At 35.5% G+C, this 17897-nt stretch overlaps 1 protein-coding gene across 2 annotated transcripts in view; it reads left to right on the forward strand.

The window, feature by feature from the left end:
• Tk (Tachykinin) overlaps nucleotides 1–17897 on the forward strand; it is a 471986-nt gene that overhangs the window by 447685 nt on the left and 6404 nt on the right. Inside the window, exon 5 of one of the 2 annotated variants that reach the window (XM_069843181.1) lies at nucleotides 12957–14058. In XM_069843181.1, the coding sequence (XP_069699282.1) occupies nucleotides 12958–14058 (1101 nt within the window). In that variant the 5' untranslated portion in view covers nucleotide 12957. Of the gene's footprint in view, nucleotides 1–12956; nucleotides 14059–17897 lie in introns of those variants that run through there. The other variant, XM_069843171.1, reaches the window with a different exon arrangement.

Consider the following 17897-nt stretch of genomic DNA (forward strand, 5'->3'; position numbering starts at 1 on the left):
GAAATTAAACACAGAATAAATATGGGAAATGCTTGTTATTATTCGGTTGAGAAGCTTTTGTCATCCAGTCTGCTATCAAAAAATCTGAAAGTTAGAATTTATAAAACAGTTATATTACCGGTTGTTCTGTATGGTTGTGAAACTTGACTCTCACTTTGAGAGAGGAACAGAGATTAAGGATGTTTGAGAATAAGGTTCTTAGGAAAATATTTAGGGCTAAGAGGGATGAAGTTACAGAAGAATGGAGAAAGTTACACAACACAGGACTGCACGCATTGTATTCTTCACCTGACATAATTAGGAACATTAAATCCAGACGTTTGAGATGGGCAGGGCATGTAGCACGTATGGGCGAATCCAGAAATGCACATAGAGTGTTAGTTGGGAGACCGGAGGGAAATAGACCTTTGGAGAGGCCGAGACGTAGATGGGAGGATAATATTAAAATGTATTTGAGGGAGGTGGGATATGATGGTAGAGACTAAATTAATCTTGCGCAGGATAGGGACCAATGGCGGGCTTATGTGAGGGCGGCAATGAACCTCTGGGTTCCTTAAAAGCCATATTGACATTCAAGAAGGCAGTGGTGAATATGCCCTGTATTCTTGTAGCCTGAATATTTAGAATAATTTCCAAAGGTTACGAATAAACTGAGTAATTAATTAACGATTCTAAAAACACCAGAATTCCCAAGGCTCTTCTAATATTTCAATCTAACTAAACATTTTGCACGCTTCATAATTCCACGTTTCATCTCCTTGAAAGTCTTTTACAAGAAGGGAAGGGAACATAGATTTTATGTCGGTAGATAATGGCTACTTCCTCTAAGATCTCGTCTGAACATGTCTGTGCACTTATTCCCTGTTATAACACATAATCTCTCTCTCTTATGAATCCATAAGGATATTCCTACCCCCAGCAGAGTTAACCTATTTTAAGCTGCTGTATCTTGCTGTTTTCTCAGACAATCTCTACGGAATGCTGAAGTAAACTTAGACATTGGAATGGATATTAAAAATCACATGAAAGCCATAATAGGTACTAATTTAATTGTTGGAGTTTTTTGACGTACCTAAATACATCTACACAGTGATTTGTATACAACTAACACATTTCTTTCCTTCTCTCTTTCTTTCGTTCATTCTTTTTCTTCCTTTCTTTCTTTCTTTCTTTCTTTCTTTCTTCCTTTCTTTCTTCCTTCCATTCTCTCTTTCTTCCTTTCTTTCTTCTTTCTTTCGTTCTTTCTTTCTTCCTTCCTTTCTTCCTTTCTTTCTTCCTTCCTTTCTTCCTTTCCTTCTTTCTTCCTTCCTTCCTTTCTTTCTTTCTTCCTTTCTTCCTTCCTTTCTTTCTTCCTTTCTTCCTTCCTTTCTTTCTTCCTTCCTTCCTTTCTTTCTGTCTTTCTTTCTTCCTTCCTTCCTTTCTTCCTTCCTTTCTTCCTTTCTTTCTTTCTTCCTTTCTTCCTTCCTTTCTTCCTTTCTTTCTTTCTTCCTTCCGTTCTTTCTTTCTTCCTTCCATTCTCTCTTTCTTCCTTTCTTTCTTTTTTCTTTCTTCCTTTCTTCCTTCCTTCCTTTCTTTCTTTCTTTCTTTCTTCCTTTCTTCCTTCCTTTCTTCCTTTCTTCCTTCCTGTCTTTCTTACTTTCTTTCTTCCTTCCTTCCTTTCTTTCTTTCTTTCTTTCTTCCATTCTCTCTTTCTTCCTTTCTTTCTTTCTTTATTCCTTCCTTTCTTTCTTTTATCTTTCGTTCATTCCTTCTTCCTTCCTTTCTTCCTTCCTTTCTTTCTTTCTTCCTTCCGTTCTTTCTTTCTTCCTTCCATTCTCTCTTTCTTCCTTTCTTTCTTTTTTCTTTCTTCCTTTCTTCCTTTCTGTCTTTCTTTCTTCCTTTCTTCCTTTCTTTCTTTCTTTCTTTCTTTCTTCCTACCTTTCTTTCTTCCTTTCTTTCTTTCTTCCTTCCATTCTCTCTTTCTTTCTTTCTTTATTCCTTCCTTTCTTTCCTTTTTCTTTCGTTCTTTTTTTTCTTCCTTTCTTCCTTTCTTCCTTCCTTTCTTCCTTCCTTTCTTCCTTCCTTTCTTTCTTCCTTCCTTTCTTTCTTCCTTCCATTCTCTCTTTCTTCCTTTCTTTCTTTCTTTATTCCTTCCTTTCTTTCCTTTTTCTTTCGTTCTTTGTTTCTTCCTTCCTTTCTTCCTTTCTTTCTTTCTTTCTTCCTTTCTTCCTTTCTTTCATTCTTTCTTCATTTCTTTCTTCCTTTCTTTCTTACTTTCTTTCATTCTTTCTCCCTTCCTTTCTTTCTTCCTTCCTTTCTTTCTTCCTTCCATTCTCTCTTTCTTCCTTTCTTTCTTTCTTTATTCCTTCCTTTCTTTCTTTTTTCTTTCGTTCTTTCTTTCTTCCTTTCTTTCTTTCTTTCTTCCTTTCTTTCTTTCTTTCTTCCTTTCTTTCTTTCTTTCTTTCTTTCTTCCTTTCTTCCTTCCTTTCTTTCTTTCTTTCATTCTTTCTTCCTTCCTTTCTTCCTTTCTTTCTTCCTTCCTTTCTTTCTTTATTTCTTCCTTTCTTTCTTCCTTTGTTTCTTTCTTCCTTTCTTTCTTTCTTTCATTCTTTCTTCCTTTCTTTATTCCTTCCTTTCTTTCTTTATTTCTTCCTTCCTTTCTTTCTTCCTTTCTTTCTTTCTTCCTTTCTTTCTTCCTTTCTTTCTTCCTTTCTTTCTTTCTTTCTTCCTTCCTTTCTTTATTCCTTCCTTTCTTTCTTTTTTCTTTCGTTCTTTCTTTCTTCCTTTCTTTCTTTCTTTCTTCCTTTCTTTCTTTCTTTCTTCCTTTCTTCCTTCCTTTCTTTCTTTCTTTCATTCTTTCTTCCTTCCTTTCTTCCTTTCTTTCTTCCTTCCTTTCTTTCTTTATTTCTTCCTTTCTTTCTTCCTTTGTTTCTTTCTTCCTTTCTTTCTTTCATTCTTTCTTCCTTCCTTTCTTCCTTTCTTTATTCCTTCCTTTCTTTCTTTATTTCTTCCTTTCTTTCTTCCTTTCTTTCTTTCTTCCTTTCTTCCTTCCTTCCTTTCTTTCTTGCTTCCTTTCTTTCTTTCTTTCTTTCTTCCTTCCTTTTTTTCCTTTCTTTCTTCCTTCCTTTCTTTGTTCCTTTCTTTCTTTCTTCCTTTCTTTCTTCCTTCCTTTCTTCCTTTCTTTCTTCCTTCCTTTCTTTCTTTATTTCTTCCTTCCTTTCTTTCTTCCTTTCTTTCTTCCTTCCTTTCTTCCTTTCTTTCTTTCTTCCTTTCTTTCTTTCTTTCTTTCTTCCTTTCTTTCTTTCTACCTTTCTTCCTTCCTTTCTTTCTTTCTTCCTTCCTTCCTTTCTTCCTTTCTTCCTTCCTTTCTTTCTTCCTTCCTTTCTTTCTTTATTTCTTCCTTTCTTTCTTTCTTCCTTCCTTTCTTTCTTTCTTTCTTCCTTTCTTCCTTCCTTCTTTCTTTCTTCCTTTCTTTCTTTATTTCTTTCTTCCTTTCTTTCTTTCTTCCTTTCTTCCTTTCTTTCTTTCTTTCTTTCTTTCTTTCTTTCTTTCTTTCTATCAAAACGAATGATGCTATCCACGATTTGTTATACCTCAAATGTAGAGTATATTTGGGAGATTACTAACCTCTATAGAAATGTTGAAAATTCTTTATTTATTCGGCTGAAAATCCACTTAATAACCAGTTTTCAGGGACAAATTAAGCAAAAGTTTTGATTCCCTGTCACGAGATGCGCAGATGTTTATTCCTTATTCAGTATATTTATTGTCATATTCTTTTAGAGATCCAGTTCTTTCCAATTTTTTTACCAGTTCCAGTATTGTGTTTCTCTGGGGGGTTTACGAACACCAAATTCTCTCTGGTATGCCCTTTGAGTAGCTCTATTTGAATTTGTAATCTAGTATTGCTTCACAAGGAAGAGCCGTTGATTTAATGTGTGCTGCATTTTCAGTGACTGAAACAAAATGTCGAAAACAGGTGCCAACAATAAGGAATAAAGAATAAACAGGGAATCAGAACTCCTGCTTAATTTGATGTTAAAAACTGGTCATGAAGTGAATTTCCAGCCGAATAAATAAAGAATTTTCAACATTTGCTATAGAGGTTAGTAATCTCCAAAAGATACTCTACATTTGAGGTATAACAAGTTGTGGATAGCATCATTCGTTGAGAAATAAAAAAAGAAAGAAATGTGTTAGTTCTACATAAATATCACTCTGTATATTGAAGAATGAATAAAGAAATTCATTATATACAGTCACGAAGCTCAATACGTAGGGAATATGCATCCATAGATAGTTGCTAACCACTAGGATCGCTACTATCGCCTCATGACAGACAGTGCGAAATAGTACCGGCACAGTCTATTGTTCCTAGTACCCTCAACAACTCAAGCTTCGTGACTGTATATACTATACTGTGGTAAAAGTATGACTTTTACGTGTGAATGTACCAAATGTCTCGTTGTTTTCTTCGCGGTCCGTTCCGCTCAGTTATAATGGATTGGTGCGTAAGGTCGTACATAGCACAGTTTAGTATATGCAGTCACTAAGCCCAGTTCTTACTAAATATGCAAACATAGACAGTTGAAATATGCATCCATAGATAGTTGCTAGCCACCAGGATCGCTACTATCGCCTCACCACAGAGACTTTCCCTAGCATACGATAAAATGTTTTGTACTTTTGATATCGTGTTCTTTTGAAAAATTAACACCTTGAAATACGAAATACGTAAGGTTTATATATTATTTTCATAACGTATATATTATATTTTATAAACTTACCTTCCTGGATCTTTCGGAAGAAGGATAACTCTGACCTCTTTTTCTTACAATTTATAGTACTAGAAACGTCTCCTTGTCCCATATTATTATTCAAATTATTGTATTTAAGCCATTTACAGTTATTACAACTGATAACGAGCATTTCACAGTTTACATAGCTTCTCACAAAAATGCGATGTCTAGACCAGGCCGTAATGTTTGTTCGGGTTTTCTATTCAGTGTATGGAGCTCAGTGAATTATTATATTATAACTTTATTGCGTATCATTGCTAAGTTTTATTTAGTGTAATGTGTCCATAAGTTCCGTTTACTTCTTGTTGCATAATTTGTTGCAGAAATAATTACAAAACTGTGTTATTTTAATGTGAAGAGAATTTTACATGTTAACATAATCTGTTCGCATCAACATTTTAAGTTTAGAATGGAAGCTATTTTGAGGTTTAATAAAAAGAATTTATATTATGATTTAATATAGCACATCTACCTTCCTTAATAAAGACAGAAAATTTATCATACCACTCCTATGAAATGAGTGTACGTACGATTGTTACTTCGTCTCTTAGGTAGTAGATAAATACAATAATTCAATACTCAATTGTAGTATTAAAATACAGACAAAATGAATGTGTGGAGTATCATACATGACATTATGCTTAATTATAATGTATGATTGCGAATTTAGGAATATAAGATATAGTGAACATAACCTATAATTTCAGCATATCGTGCGGTGCAACTGAAAATTATTGAATCGTGCATAAATGAATGTACAAGAATTTCGCAATATTTAATCGAAATAAAGGTAGGTATTACACATACCAACAACGTAATTTTCACACCAAAAATAATATTACACCTTAACTCGCAAGTGATTTATGTCTGAAGTGTCTCCTAATCATTGTTTTAAATTTCATTAATGCAGTTACACTACATTTTAGAGAAACATATGTTACTGTTTATGCATTCCAATTAATTTATATGGTGGAAACGCCGCCCTTCGTGATCGGGTTAAGCGAGTCACATGGTCTGCCTTACGGCCTGTATTAGATCACGATGGCAGTGACACAGTCTATTGTTCATAGTACTCACAGCGCTCCAAGCGGCTAGCAACTATCGCGAGAATTGCAAAGAATCATCCCAAGCTTCGCAACTGTATATACTAGACTGTGGTACATAGTGTTTTGTGCGAGATCGTGCGTATTTGCTTGTTTTCCGCACAGAACCAATACGCGGTAAGTGTGAAATACCACATTCAGTATTCCCAACCTAACACACATAACAATTTCCCTCTTCTTACCGCTTAAGCGCGACATACATTTTACTGCTTTAGGCTTTTAACATATTATTTTTAGAGACGTTTAACATAGTAATAATTATAAATTGGAAACTTACCACTGCAATTTCACCTAAATTGCAATGTTAATTATTGTTTTTAAATATTTGCAAAAATTAAGTAAAGTCTACTACTCCACGAAACTTACTGCATTCCTGATACAAGTAACATTAAGGAAGCAGTGAAAAAATCAACAAGATTCCGGATGCCGATGTTATTACTGCAATATGTTATATAAATAATATTGTTAAAATATTAAAATGAAAAATAAATCATTACATAACCTTACCGTTTGTTTTAAGTTCGCATTTATAGACTGGGGGAAAAAAAGACAGACGTATAACACGGCCTGCTGGAGTATAGTAAACACAGAAAACATTTTACAGCAACAATGTTGAAGAAAGATATTTTGGTGTTCCGAAGTTGGCGTCATTAGACAGAAACCAACATGGAGATTTCATTGCAACTAATTAGAAATTCGTCTTTCAGGTATGTAATAAACGATGTTCGTACAAAATAATGTACGATACACGAGCGGTATGTTTGTTTTCATGTTCTCGGAAATTAAAAAAGCGAAACGTAGTTGAGCTTTTTCAATCTTTTCCTTGACCATGAAAACGTCAACATACCGCTCTTGTAACGTATATTACTATTCTGTACTTGCATTCATTACAAATGTCCTGTTGCCATGGGAAACAAAAACGCTACAAACGCAATATAACTTGTAAGTATTGTATAGCGTGCATTTGAGCTATCACGGTTCACAATTAAATTTCATACTCAAACATCAGGAATGATATTTGCGGATTTTTGACGTAAATGCGTAAAAAATCATACCGAGAAATACAAAATGCAATAAAAATAAAGTGTAGCAACAAAATATTACTAATCGAAACCTTGTATTAACATGATGTTTCTAAGGGCCGTATTCATTAACGAGACTTTGGATGAAGACTTCCCAAAGTCGACTTTCGTAGTAAAGTTTAACTTTGTTAAAAGGTCTATTCATAGACAATACTTCTGAGACTTTGACTTTGACTTCGGTAAGTCGTGATTTGACGATCTTGTTCTGATGTTGGCAATCAAAATCACTGCCTTCTAAACGAATTAAATTAATAGATAGTTGAAATAGAGTAGGCATTGCCACAATCAAAGCCATCTTTTGAGTCACAAATCAATGAAACAATTGAACATCGGTACATGTTAAACAATTGTTGTTAAGCGTTCTTGCAGCTTTACATAAGAATAATATTATTCGAGGGCTTATTGTGAAACTAACGTAAGTACAGAAATTGACATTTTTAGGTACTCGTATTTACACCAATCGATAATAATTTGTTCTTCTACCTGGTCACAAAAAATCGTAACTCAGTTCGAACAGTCTTGTATATAACACAATTCATAACTACAAAACATGATGGTATAGTTTATCTGAAATAGTATTGTCTGTTAAGAATTTTGTTGTGAATAAACATCTAGGCCTATTGTAGATACGTTAGTTTTACATTAAACCTTGAAATTATTTCATTGTAAAATAATTTTGTTGTGGAGATATGGAAGATGAGATTCCACCAATGACAGACTGTGAAAGAGACATATTATCCTGCTGACAGTTGGCAGAGTTACTCTCTGCTTGCCTGTAGAAACTACTTAAAATTATCTGAAATCAATATATAGAAAACATTGTTATGACGACCGCAGGATTATAAATTAACAGCATTTCCAACTATATAATAATAATAATAATAATAATAATAATAATAATAATGATTTATTTAACCTGGCAGAGTAAAGGCCATACGGCCTTCTCTAACACTCAACCAGGAGTAAAACTGCGTTACAAAAAACACTACAAATTTACGAATTACACTACAATTTTACACACAAAACTGAATAAGATAATAATAATAATAATAAATAAACAACAAATAAGAAGAAATCAGACATAATATATAACATACAGAAAGAAAGAAAAAAACATAATAATATGTGAACAGCAGGTCAAAATAAATGAGGCATACAAAAAAAGACAATTATTTATAATAATAATAATAATAATAATAATAAATAAGAATAGTAATAATGATGATAATAATAATAATAATACTAATAGTAGTAATAAAATAATGCAGTACAAAGTATACAGTGAATACAATATTTCTAAGTACACACAATAAGGAAAATTAAGATTATATATAGCTCAACTTATCACATTAGAGATATAACATTATCGGAAAATATGAAAACAGAACTATAAAATAAGTTAAATATCACTAGAACATAAAGAATGTGAATACGTGGAAACATGCCATACAACACTTGTCATAATAGTAAGTTAGTTTGGCAACTCGTCATAAGATAATTTTCTAACTTGGATTTGAAATATTTCAATGTTCGGCAGCCCTTGACTTCAGGCGGCAGAGAGTTCCAGTGACGAGAGGTAGCAACAGTGAAAGATGAGGAATACAGAGATGATGTGTGAAGTGGAATTTCTAGCGTGTTATCGCGTTGTGATCGAGTATTAATATTATGATAGCGAGAGAGAGTATGAAATCGAGCGAATAAATAACAGGGGGATGAAGAGTATAACCTATCCTCTATAGAATTAAATAGTAAGAATCAATATTAAGCTATTAATCGTTACCTATAGCGTAAAATCGCGATGAAAGAAATTGTATTATTTTACATCTCGATTACACAACTTTTAAATTGTATTATTTATTGATGGAACAGATTATCTTTGATTATTCATCAATGAAAGTTGAAACATGACGAGGATATTTAATACTGTCTGTTTATCAAATCTGTACCTTGATTTGAATTTATAATCTATAATAATACACTAAGGAATATGAGTAGTTTTAATAATCTTGTAGATGTCTTTAATGTTTTCTCCAAATTCAACAATATCCCAAATATCAGCCATTTTCCTTATGGTCACGAACGAAAGTCAAAGTCAAAGTCTAGATTTTCGGCGACTTCGAAGTAAAGTCACGATTGAAATTTACTTTCCTCAAAGTGTCGACTGTGAATAGGAAAATGGTGACTTTGTACTTTCCAAAGTCAACTTTGGTCCAAAGTTTCATCTATGAATACGACCCTAAGAAATTTTTGGAACTTTTAGAGTGTACAAACTTTGTAATTTTCTTTATTTATCATAAACATATTTTGAATATAATAATTGAAATTAAAGCGACATTTTCAATTATTGCAAATGATACGTTATAATTAAAACGTTCCCTGGAATAACAACTTAGCGTACTTTAAATCATTTTTCCCTTTCTATCTTATATTGAATCCTCAATAACACATCTCCCTGGTGACAAAATATTATTTAGCTCCCTCTACAAACATTTGAATAACGTTGTGCGCAATACTGTTATACCATATCTAAAAGTCCCATGTTCTCTATAAAATTCAAGATTTTAGAGTTAAGTTCTTGTTCCAGAGAACGTCTAAATTGAAAGTAGGCAAAAGTTTGGGAATGAAACATAACATAAAAGTTAATTTATAAGATCTTCATATACGTCTATTTCATTGCAGAAAAGACAATATTTTAATAGGAGACGTTTTTATGAAAAATCTTTTGGAACTAACGTTCCATTTTCGGTTTTTCGTATTATTATGATTATTATTAAAGCATTTTATTGACCCCAGTGATTGATAAGGAGTGTTTATATTTCCATAAGTCTTAATTTAACTCTGGGATATCATTTTCCATAATTGCTAATATTTTTATTTAATTTCGCACTTTACCTAGTTTTTTGTTATAGTGTATTTCATTGTAATTAATATTTCATCTGGACAGTATCACAAATATTATCACTGGCTTCACCAAGACGTTAAAGTTTTGTTTCTGAAACATATCTTTCCTACAAAAATTGTATACATTAAGCTATACCGCAACTTGTTTTATAATTTCTTCTGTGAGGTCCACCCTGTACCTTAAGCCTGCGAGCAACTGTTTTTTCCCACGCCAGTAAGAGAGAACGAAACTCTACCTTAGTCTAGTTTAACGCTACGACTGTTGGCAAGCCTGAATGAGGACCCTGGAAACATGAATAGACGTGAGAATATCGCAATTGACGAGATTATGGGCAACAGGGCTCGCAGGCCTGGAGAAGATGAAAAAACAAATCCGGTCAGAAGAGGAGATACTCGAGTAGCGGTACAGCAGGGGCAGCTGCATCCCGCTACACTTGTTACGTCATTTCGCTGCTTATGATATTAAGTTTTTTGTACTCCAGCATTTTAACCAGTCTTTATCGTTAGTAAAAAATTTTCATATTATACTAGAACCGTAAAATATTACCATGGCAACTAAATGTTCACTAGATTAGCATAACTTATTATCGCTAAATGGAAAAATGAACAAAAGAATGTGCATTCAGTTCAAATGCTATCAATATTTGGGATATATTTTATTTACTGAGGGGAGAAAAAAGCATTGCCATGGAAACGAACAGTTAGAATCCACTAAGCTATTTAATTACGATTCCCTTGCAAGGAGACTGTCACTAGGACAAAATGTAACACTGAAACAAAAGTATTTCATATAAAATTTGAATTATTGGGGAATTAGTATAATATTGATGGTGTTTAGGTAAAAGGGCCTAACCCTCATTTAAAAGAAATTTGGCTTTTTTGCTGTAATTAGTGTAAATTATTTAAAATTTAATTAGAAAATTTGAAGATATGTATTTGATAATTATGTTAACATTCCTTCATATAAGGTAACTAATAATAATATGTTAAGATTTAATGTTTGTTGTCTCTGAAAAATCTTTCTTTTGTAGATTAGCCTTTTTACCTAAACATCATCGATATATCAAAGTCTGTAGTAGCAAATTAGGCCTATTAAGTTGATAAATAACTTCGTAGCGTTTTTGTTCGTCATCAGAACACTGCGTTGCTAGGAGAATTATTTTTATCGTTTATCATTTGTTATTTAGAGTGTTGTGCTTATACATACGCCTGGAATTTCAGAGACTTGAAGAAATTTTGTGCTATTTGTGGGCTAAACAAAGTGGAATGTCAAGTGTAAAAAAAAAAAAAAAAAAAGAACGCTTGCGACTTATTCTTCTGTTTTGAGTTTATTAGAGGAGAAAAGGAGGAGGTTCGAAATAATTGCGCCGTGTATGGGAAGAATGCCATCGGAGAAAACACTGCAAGAAAATGGTTCTGTCGTTTCAACGCAGAACACCCTGTATAAAAGTTAGTGTCCATCTACAGAAAATGATGTTATGCATCTGGTGGGATAAAGAAGGCGTCGTGTACCACGCATTGCTTCCCAGGACTGCTGACATTTATTGGCAAAAACTCAAACGCGTTGTGGCCGCAATTTAAGAAAAACGATCGGGAATACTGCATCAAGTGTTACTTCAACACGATAATGCACGCCCGCACTCCTCTAACATGACGAAAGCAGGTATCCTCATCCCCCCCCCATATTCTCCTGATCTTTCGCTCTCAGATTTCCACCTTTTCCGTTCTCTATCCAACAATCTTCAAGGGAACTCCTTTTATAACGAAGATGCTTTACAAACTTGGCTTGACGAATTCTTTAACTCCAAACTAGAGAGTCATAGATAATGAATGAGAATATATTATTACTAATTAATTCCTGTTTTCTTACTTACTTACTTACCTTACTTAACTTACTTACTTACTTTTAAGGAACCCGGAGGTTCATTGCCGACCTCGCATAAGCCCGCCATTGGTCCCTATCCTGAGCAAGATTAATCCAGTCTCTATCATCATATCCCACCTCCCTCAAATCCATTTTAATATTATCCCCCCATCTACGTCTCGGCCTCCCTAAAGGTCTTTTTCCCTCCGCCCTCCCAACTAACACTCTATATGCATTTCTGGATTCGCCCATACGTGCTACATGCCCTGCCCATCTCAAACGTCTGGATTTAATGTTCCTAATTATGTCAGGTGAAGAATACAATGCGTGCAGTTCTGCATTGTTTAACTTTCTCCATTCTCCTGTAACTTCATCCCTCTTAGCCCCAAATATTTTCCTAAGCACCTTATTCTCAAACACCCTTAACCTATGTTTCTCTCTCAAAGTGAGTGTCCAAGTTTCACCACCATAAAGAACAACCGGTAATATAACTGTTTTATAAATTCTAACTTTCAGATGTTTTGACAGCAGACTGGATGACAAAAGTTTCTCAACCGAATAATAACAGGCATTTCCCTTATTTATTCTGTGTTTAATTTCCTCCCGAGTATCGTTTATATTTGTTAACTTACTGTTGCTCCAAGATATTTGAACTTCTCCACCTCTTCGAAGGATAAATCTCCAATTTTTATATTTCCATTTCATACAATATTCTCGTCACGAGACATAATCATATACTTTGTCTTTTCGGGATTTACTTCCAAACCTATCTCTTTACTTGCTTCCAGTAAAATTCCCGTGTTTTCCCTAATCATTTGTACATTTTCTCCCAACATATTCACGCCATCCGCATAGACAAGCAGCTGATGTAACCCGTTCAATTCCAATTCCTGTCTTCTATTCACATCAAATGAATACTTTTGTTTCAGCGAAAAAACGCTACATATTTTTGCAACAATCCAATAAAAAGATTAAATGAACATCTATAGCAGTAATGAGAAGGGAACTTTGTTAAGATAATTACAAGAACGTAATAAAGTTGAAGTCATTTAGGGCTATACAGGGGGTTCTGAAGAACGCTATGGAACATTGTACTGCTGTATTTAGTTTATACTGGTGTCTTTTGAAGCCCTATTGAGTGCTACAAGTCAACTAGATGATTAAGTATCGTATATAAATATTTTCAAAAGTTGTATTTATTTTAATGCTGTTCCTTCTTTTGTTTCAGAATGGTTCTACCTCGCCACCGCTCGAGGGCAGGCGCGCTGTTCTTCATCACGCTGTCCCTGATCGCCGTGGTGCTCTGTGCACCAGAGGAATCACCGAAGAGGGCGCCCAGCGGGTTCTTGGGCGTTCGTGGGAAGAAAGACGGCGGATTTAGCGTCGAGGACCCCTCATACAACGAGGTGCTAGACAAGCGAGCTCCGGCGATGGGCTTCCAGGGAGTCAGAGGCAAAAAAGACCAGCAGGAGCCTCTGGAGCAAGACGCGGGGTTCGACAAACGAGGCCCGTCCATGGGATTCCATGGAATGAGGGGCAAGAAGGACCCCATCACACAACAAGAGTTCCTGCAGGAATTCCTGGATAAACGGGCACCTAATATGGGGTTTATGGGTATGAGAGGAAAGAAAGACCCCACAGATTTCGACTACTTTGATAAAAGGGCTCCATCTTTGGGATTTCAAGGGATGAGAGGAAAGAAAGACCAATGGGAAGAAGACCCCGATATGTATAAAAGGGCGCCAAGCGCTGGGTTCCACGGTATGAGGGGGAAGAAAGATTTTGACGATGGAGATTTCATGGCTGAAAAGAGGATGGGATTCATGGGCATGCGTGGAAAGAAGGAAAGTGATTTCGAAGGAGATGACTACCCAGAAGGACTTGCGGACGATGACGTATGGGGTGACCAGGACGAGGAATTCACAGGGGGCGAAGACGTCAATAAGAGGGCGCCAGCTTCGGGGTTCTTCGGTATGAGGGGCAAGAAAGTGCCGGCTTCGGGGTTCTTCGGAATGAGGGGCAAGAAGGGACCTTCCGTAGGGTTCTTCGCGATGCGGGGCAAGAAGGCACCATCAGCTGGTTTTATGGGCATGAGGGGAAAGAAAGCTCCGGGTTCCGGGTTTATGGGCATGAGGGGTAAAAAGGACTCAGAGATGGAGGGCGCGGAGGATCTGGACTCGCTGCTGCAGTACCTGGGGGCCGCGTACCAGCACGGGCGGGAGAAGAGGAACGGAGAGAGGGCACCTGCCTCCAAGAAGGCGCCCAGCGGATTCCTAGGGACGCGGGGCAAGAAGGACTGGCCATCACAGCAAGGTACGTCCACATTGTAGTGGCGTAATTTGGTTGTAGTGGGGTAATTTAGGTATAAGTTACAATATATTGAATGAAACTTTACCTAACCTTCAAACACATGCCTATTTAACATACTGTCTATTTCACACTTGTCCATCATGGACTGTTACATTTTGAAAATTAAAAAATTCTCATTCAGAATTATTGTACGTACGTAACAATAGTTTTAAGAAACATATTAAATGGTCTAAATATAAGTCTATATATTTAAATAACAGCGATACGAAATTCAAATCAACAAAATTATTGTTGGCATTACAGAGTCTGAGATTTCATCTAAATCAGTTCCATCATCTTATAATAATAATAATAATAATAATAATAATAATAATAATAATGATAATGATAATAATAATAATAATCCTTGGCGCTACAGCCCGTGAAGGGCCTAGACAAACCAGCCGGCTGCTGGCCTCGCGCCCACATGCCGAAGCAGAGGTGGACGATCATCCAACCAGAATGGAGGTATTGTGTGGTTACCACGATGATCCCCCCAGCCGTTATAGCTGGCTTTCGCAGCCGGATTTCGCTACCTATCGTAGCTCCCCAAGTGCATCACGAGCTGTGTGGACACCGGTCCCATACACTGGCCGAAATTTCATGAGAAAATTTCTTCCCCCATCAGGACTCGAACCAGCGCGCATTCCGTAACGTGAGTTCTAGGCAGGATGCCTTAGACCACGACGCCACGGCGAGGGACTCCGATATGATACTGTATACCAATAAGAAACAAGCAAAGAGATCATATTAGAAGATATGCTGTTCTTACAATACCAATTTCAAAGCTCTTGTTTAGTTCAAACTTGAATGTTAGAACTCATGTTTGTTAGATTTTTTTCTTGTTATAATGATACTACCATGTCTCAGAATATTGAATGCTTTTCATTAACACCCTGTATGTACAAACCTTAATAACTCATCTCTCTTCTGAGAAAATATTATTTACCTCCAATTAACACAGCGTCCTCTAGAAACATTTGAATATCGTTATGCGCAATACTGTTATACCAGATCTGAAATATTTGATGCTATCTCACATTCAAGATTTTGAAGTTAAGTTCTTGTTCCAGAGAATGCCTCTTATTAACCTATTTATTGTACAGCATGAGTCAAAAGTGTGTTATTTTAAATCTATGGCAATTACAAAGAGTCATTTTCTCTTGCACCATTTATATAGTTTAGTATTTATATATTTATTTACTAATGTATCTCCATTCTCTTCTATTGCAACTTGCTTCTGCATGTATTTATAGAATCATTTGTGCTCAAAATGTTATCTCCACACTAACTCAAGTTATTGTTTATTAATGTTTTTTCTTGTTTACCCACTGATATACAGGGTGAACCAAAAGTAATGTCATTAATTTCTAGGGATTATTCTATGAGATATTCAAAAAAAAAAAAAATACAATTTTACTTCCTTTTCGAGATAAAAATTTGTTATATGAAACATTTCACAGCGTGTTTTAGGAAAGCCATTGATTTAATTCCCGATATGCTCAGTCAATTTAAGAGAGCAATGTATTATGATAATAAATGATTGAAAGAATTTTAGTTTTGTGCTTTAAATGTGCAGAAATTTGATCCGAAGAAATTCAGGCATTCATAGTTTTCTGCTCAAGGCGAGGCCTTCCACTGCAAACCCAGCATTCCCCAGTCTTTCGTATTTTCTGCCTTCCTCTTAGTCTCCTCACATGATCCATATATCTTAATGTCGTCTATCATCTGATATCTTCTTCTGCCCGAACTCTTCTCCCGTTCACCATTCCTTCCAGTGCATCCTTCAGTAGGCAGTTTCTTCTCAGCCAGTGACCCAGCCAATTCCTTTTCCTCTTCCTGATCAGTTTCAGCATCATTCTTTCTTCACCCACTCTTTCCAACACAGCTTCATTTCTTATTCTGCCTGTCCATTTCACACGCTCCATTCTTCTCCATATCCACATTTCAAATGCTTCTATTCGCTTTCCTTCACTTCGTCGTAATGTCCATGTTTCTGCCCATACAATGCCACACTCCACACAAAGCACTTCACTAGTCTCTTCCTTAGTTCTTTCTCCAGAGGTCCGCAGAAGATGCTCCTTTTTCTATTAAAAGCTTCCTTTGCCATTGCTATCCTCCTTTTGACTTCCTGGCAGCAGCTCATGTTACTGCTTATAGTACACCCCAAGTATTTGAAGCTGTCCACTTGCTCTACTGCCTCATTTAGTATTCGCACGTTTACCTTCTTTATTTTTCTTCCGATAACCATGGTCTTCGTCTTGTTTGCATTTATCTTCATCCCATACTGCTCACAGCTGTCATTTAGCTCCAGTAGCATATCTCTAAGTATCGTCTCCTCTTCTGCTAACAACGCCATATCATCAGCAAATCTTATACACTTTGTTCTTCTACCTCCTACTATCACCCCTCCCATCTTCTGAAAACAGTTCTTCACTAAATTCTCCAAGTAGATTTGGAACAGAGTAGATGATAAAGAGCATCTTTGACATACTTCTAAGCCTATTCCACTTCCTTCTGACGTAAATGTAGGCTACTATTTTAAAGTTCCTTTTGTCAACGAATAGTTAAATTTCCTAAGATAAAATTTCTGCACATTTAAAGGACAAAACTTAAAATTTTTTCGATCATTTATTATCATAATAAACTGCTCTCTTAAATTGACTGAGCATATTGGGAATTAAATCAATGGCTTTCTCAAAACACGCTGTGAAATATTTCATATAAAAGAATTTTTATCTGGAAAAGGAAGCAAAAAAAGGAGAAAAAATTGTATTAAACTTTTTCGATTGAAATATCTCAAAGAGTAACCCTTCTGAAATTAATGACATTGCTTATGCTCACCCTGTACATGATTATTCTTATGTTTTGTTTCATGTTTATTAATATGTTTATGTAGACACTTTTGTATTTATTTGGTCACATGCCTTTTAAGTTCAATTTACATTATTAAGAAACTGTCTAAAATATTTCTGAAAATCTACTTTGCTAAGGGGTAATTTCATTAAGACATAACAGGATTATTGCAGTTCGTTCCAGCCGTCCTGGTGTGAACTGCACTTCAGCTCCTCTCTGTCGTAAAACATGAGATGGAGTGCGGAATCAAATGGTTTATGTTGCCAGGGTTACGGCGCCTCTGAGGATAAAAACAAAATACTGACGACGCAACATATGTAATGCAATCTAGAACCTCTTGCTTCTGTTTTACAGCGTAGAACTATAAAACCTGATTGTTACGTCGCCTTCAATCTATCGTGGATTAATCCTGGAATAAAAGGACGCGAGCGTTCTGTTTGAATTGCATCGCTATGGGATTTTAACCTTTTTATAACGAAATTGGACTTAAATTGTCGGGAGACCAAATAACATGTCGTAAGATTAATAGAATAGTTACATGTACTTTACATTTAACTCTGTTTATGAGTATTTTGATAATTGCTATATCAATATTACAACAAATATTATTTTCTGTAAAATGCTATAACACCAAACTGAATTTAAGATGTTTCCTACTTTGTCTCATGAATGAGGGATGCTGGGAAAAACCTAGGACTGTCCATTTTTAGGGGTTTTATGATTTATAGCACATTCTATAGGTGGAAAGTGGGACTACAGAACTGACCACTTATAAAATGTTTAAGAATTTTTTTATTATTTTAGTAGGTTATTTTAGGACGCTTATCAACATCTTAGGTTATTTAGCGTCTGAATGAGATGAAGGTGATAATGCCGGTGAAATGAGTCCGGGGTCCAGCACCGAAAGTTACCCAGCATTTGCTCATATTGGGTTGAGGGAAAACCCCGGAAAAAAACCTCAACC

The sequence above is a fragment of the Periplaneta americana genome, chromosome 2 (assembly GCF_040183065.1).
Source record: "Periplaneta americana isolate PAMFEO1 chromosome 2, P.americana_PAMFEO1_priV1, whole genome shotgun sequence".
Classification (NCBI taxonomy): Eukaryota; Metazoa; Arthropoda; class Insecta; order Blattodea; family Blattidae; genus Periplaneta; species Periplaneta americana.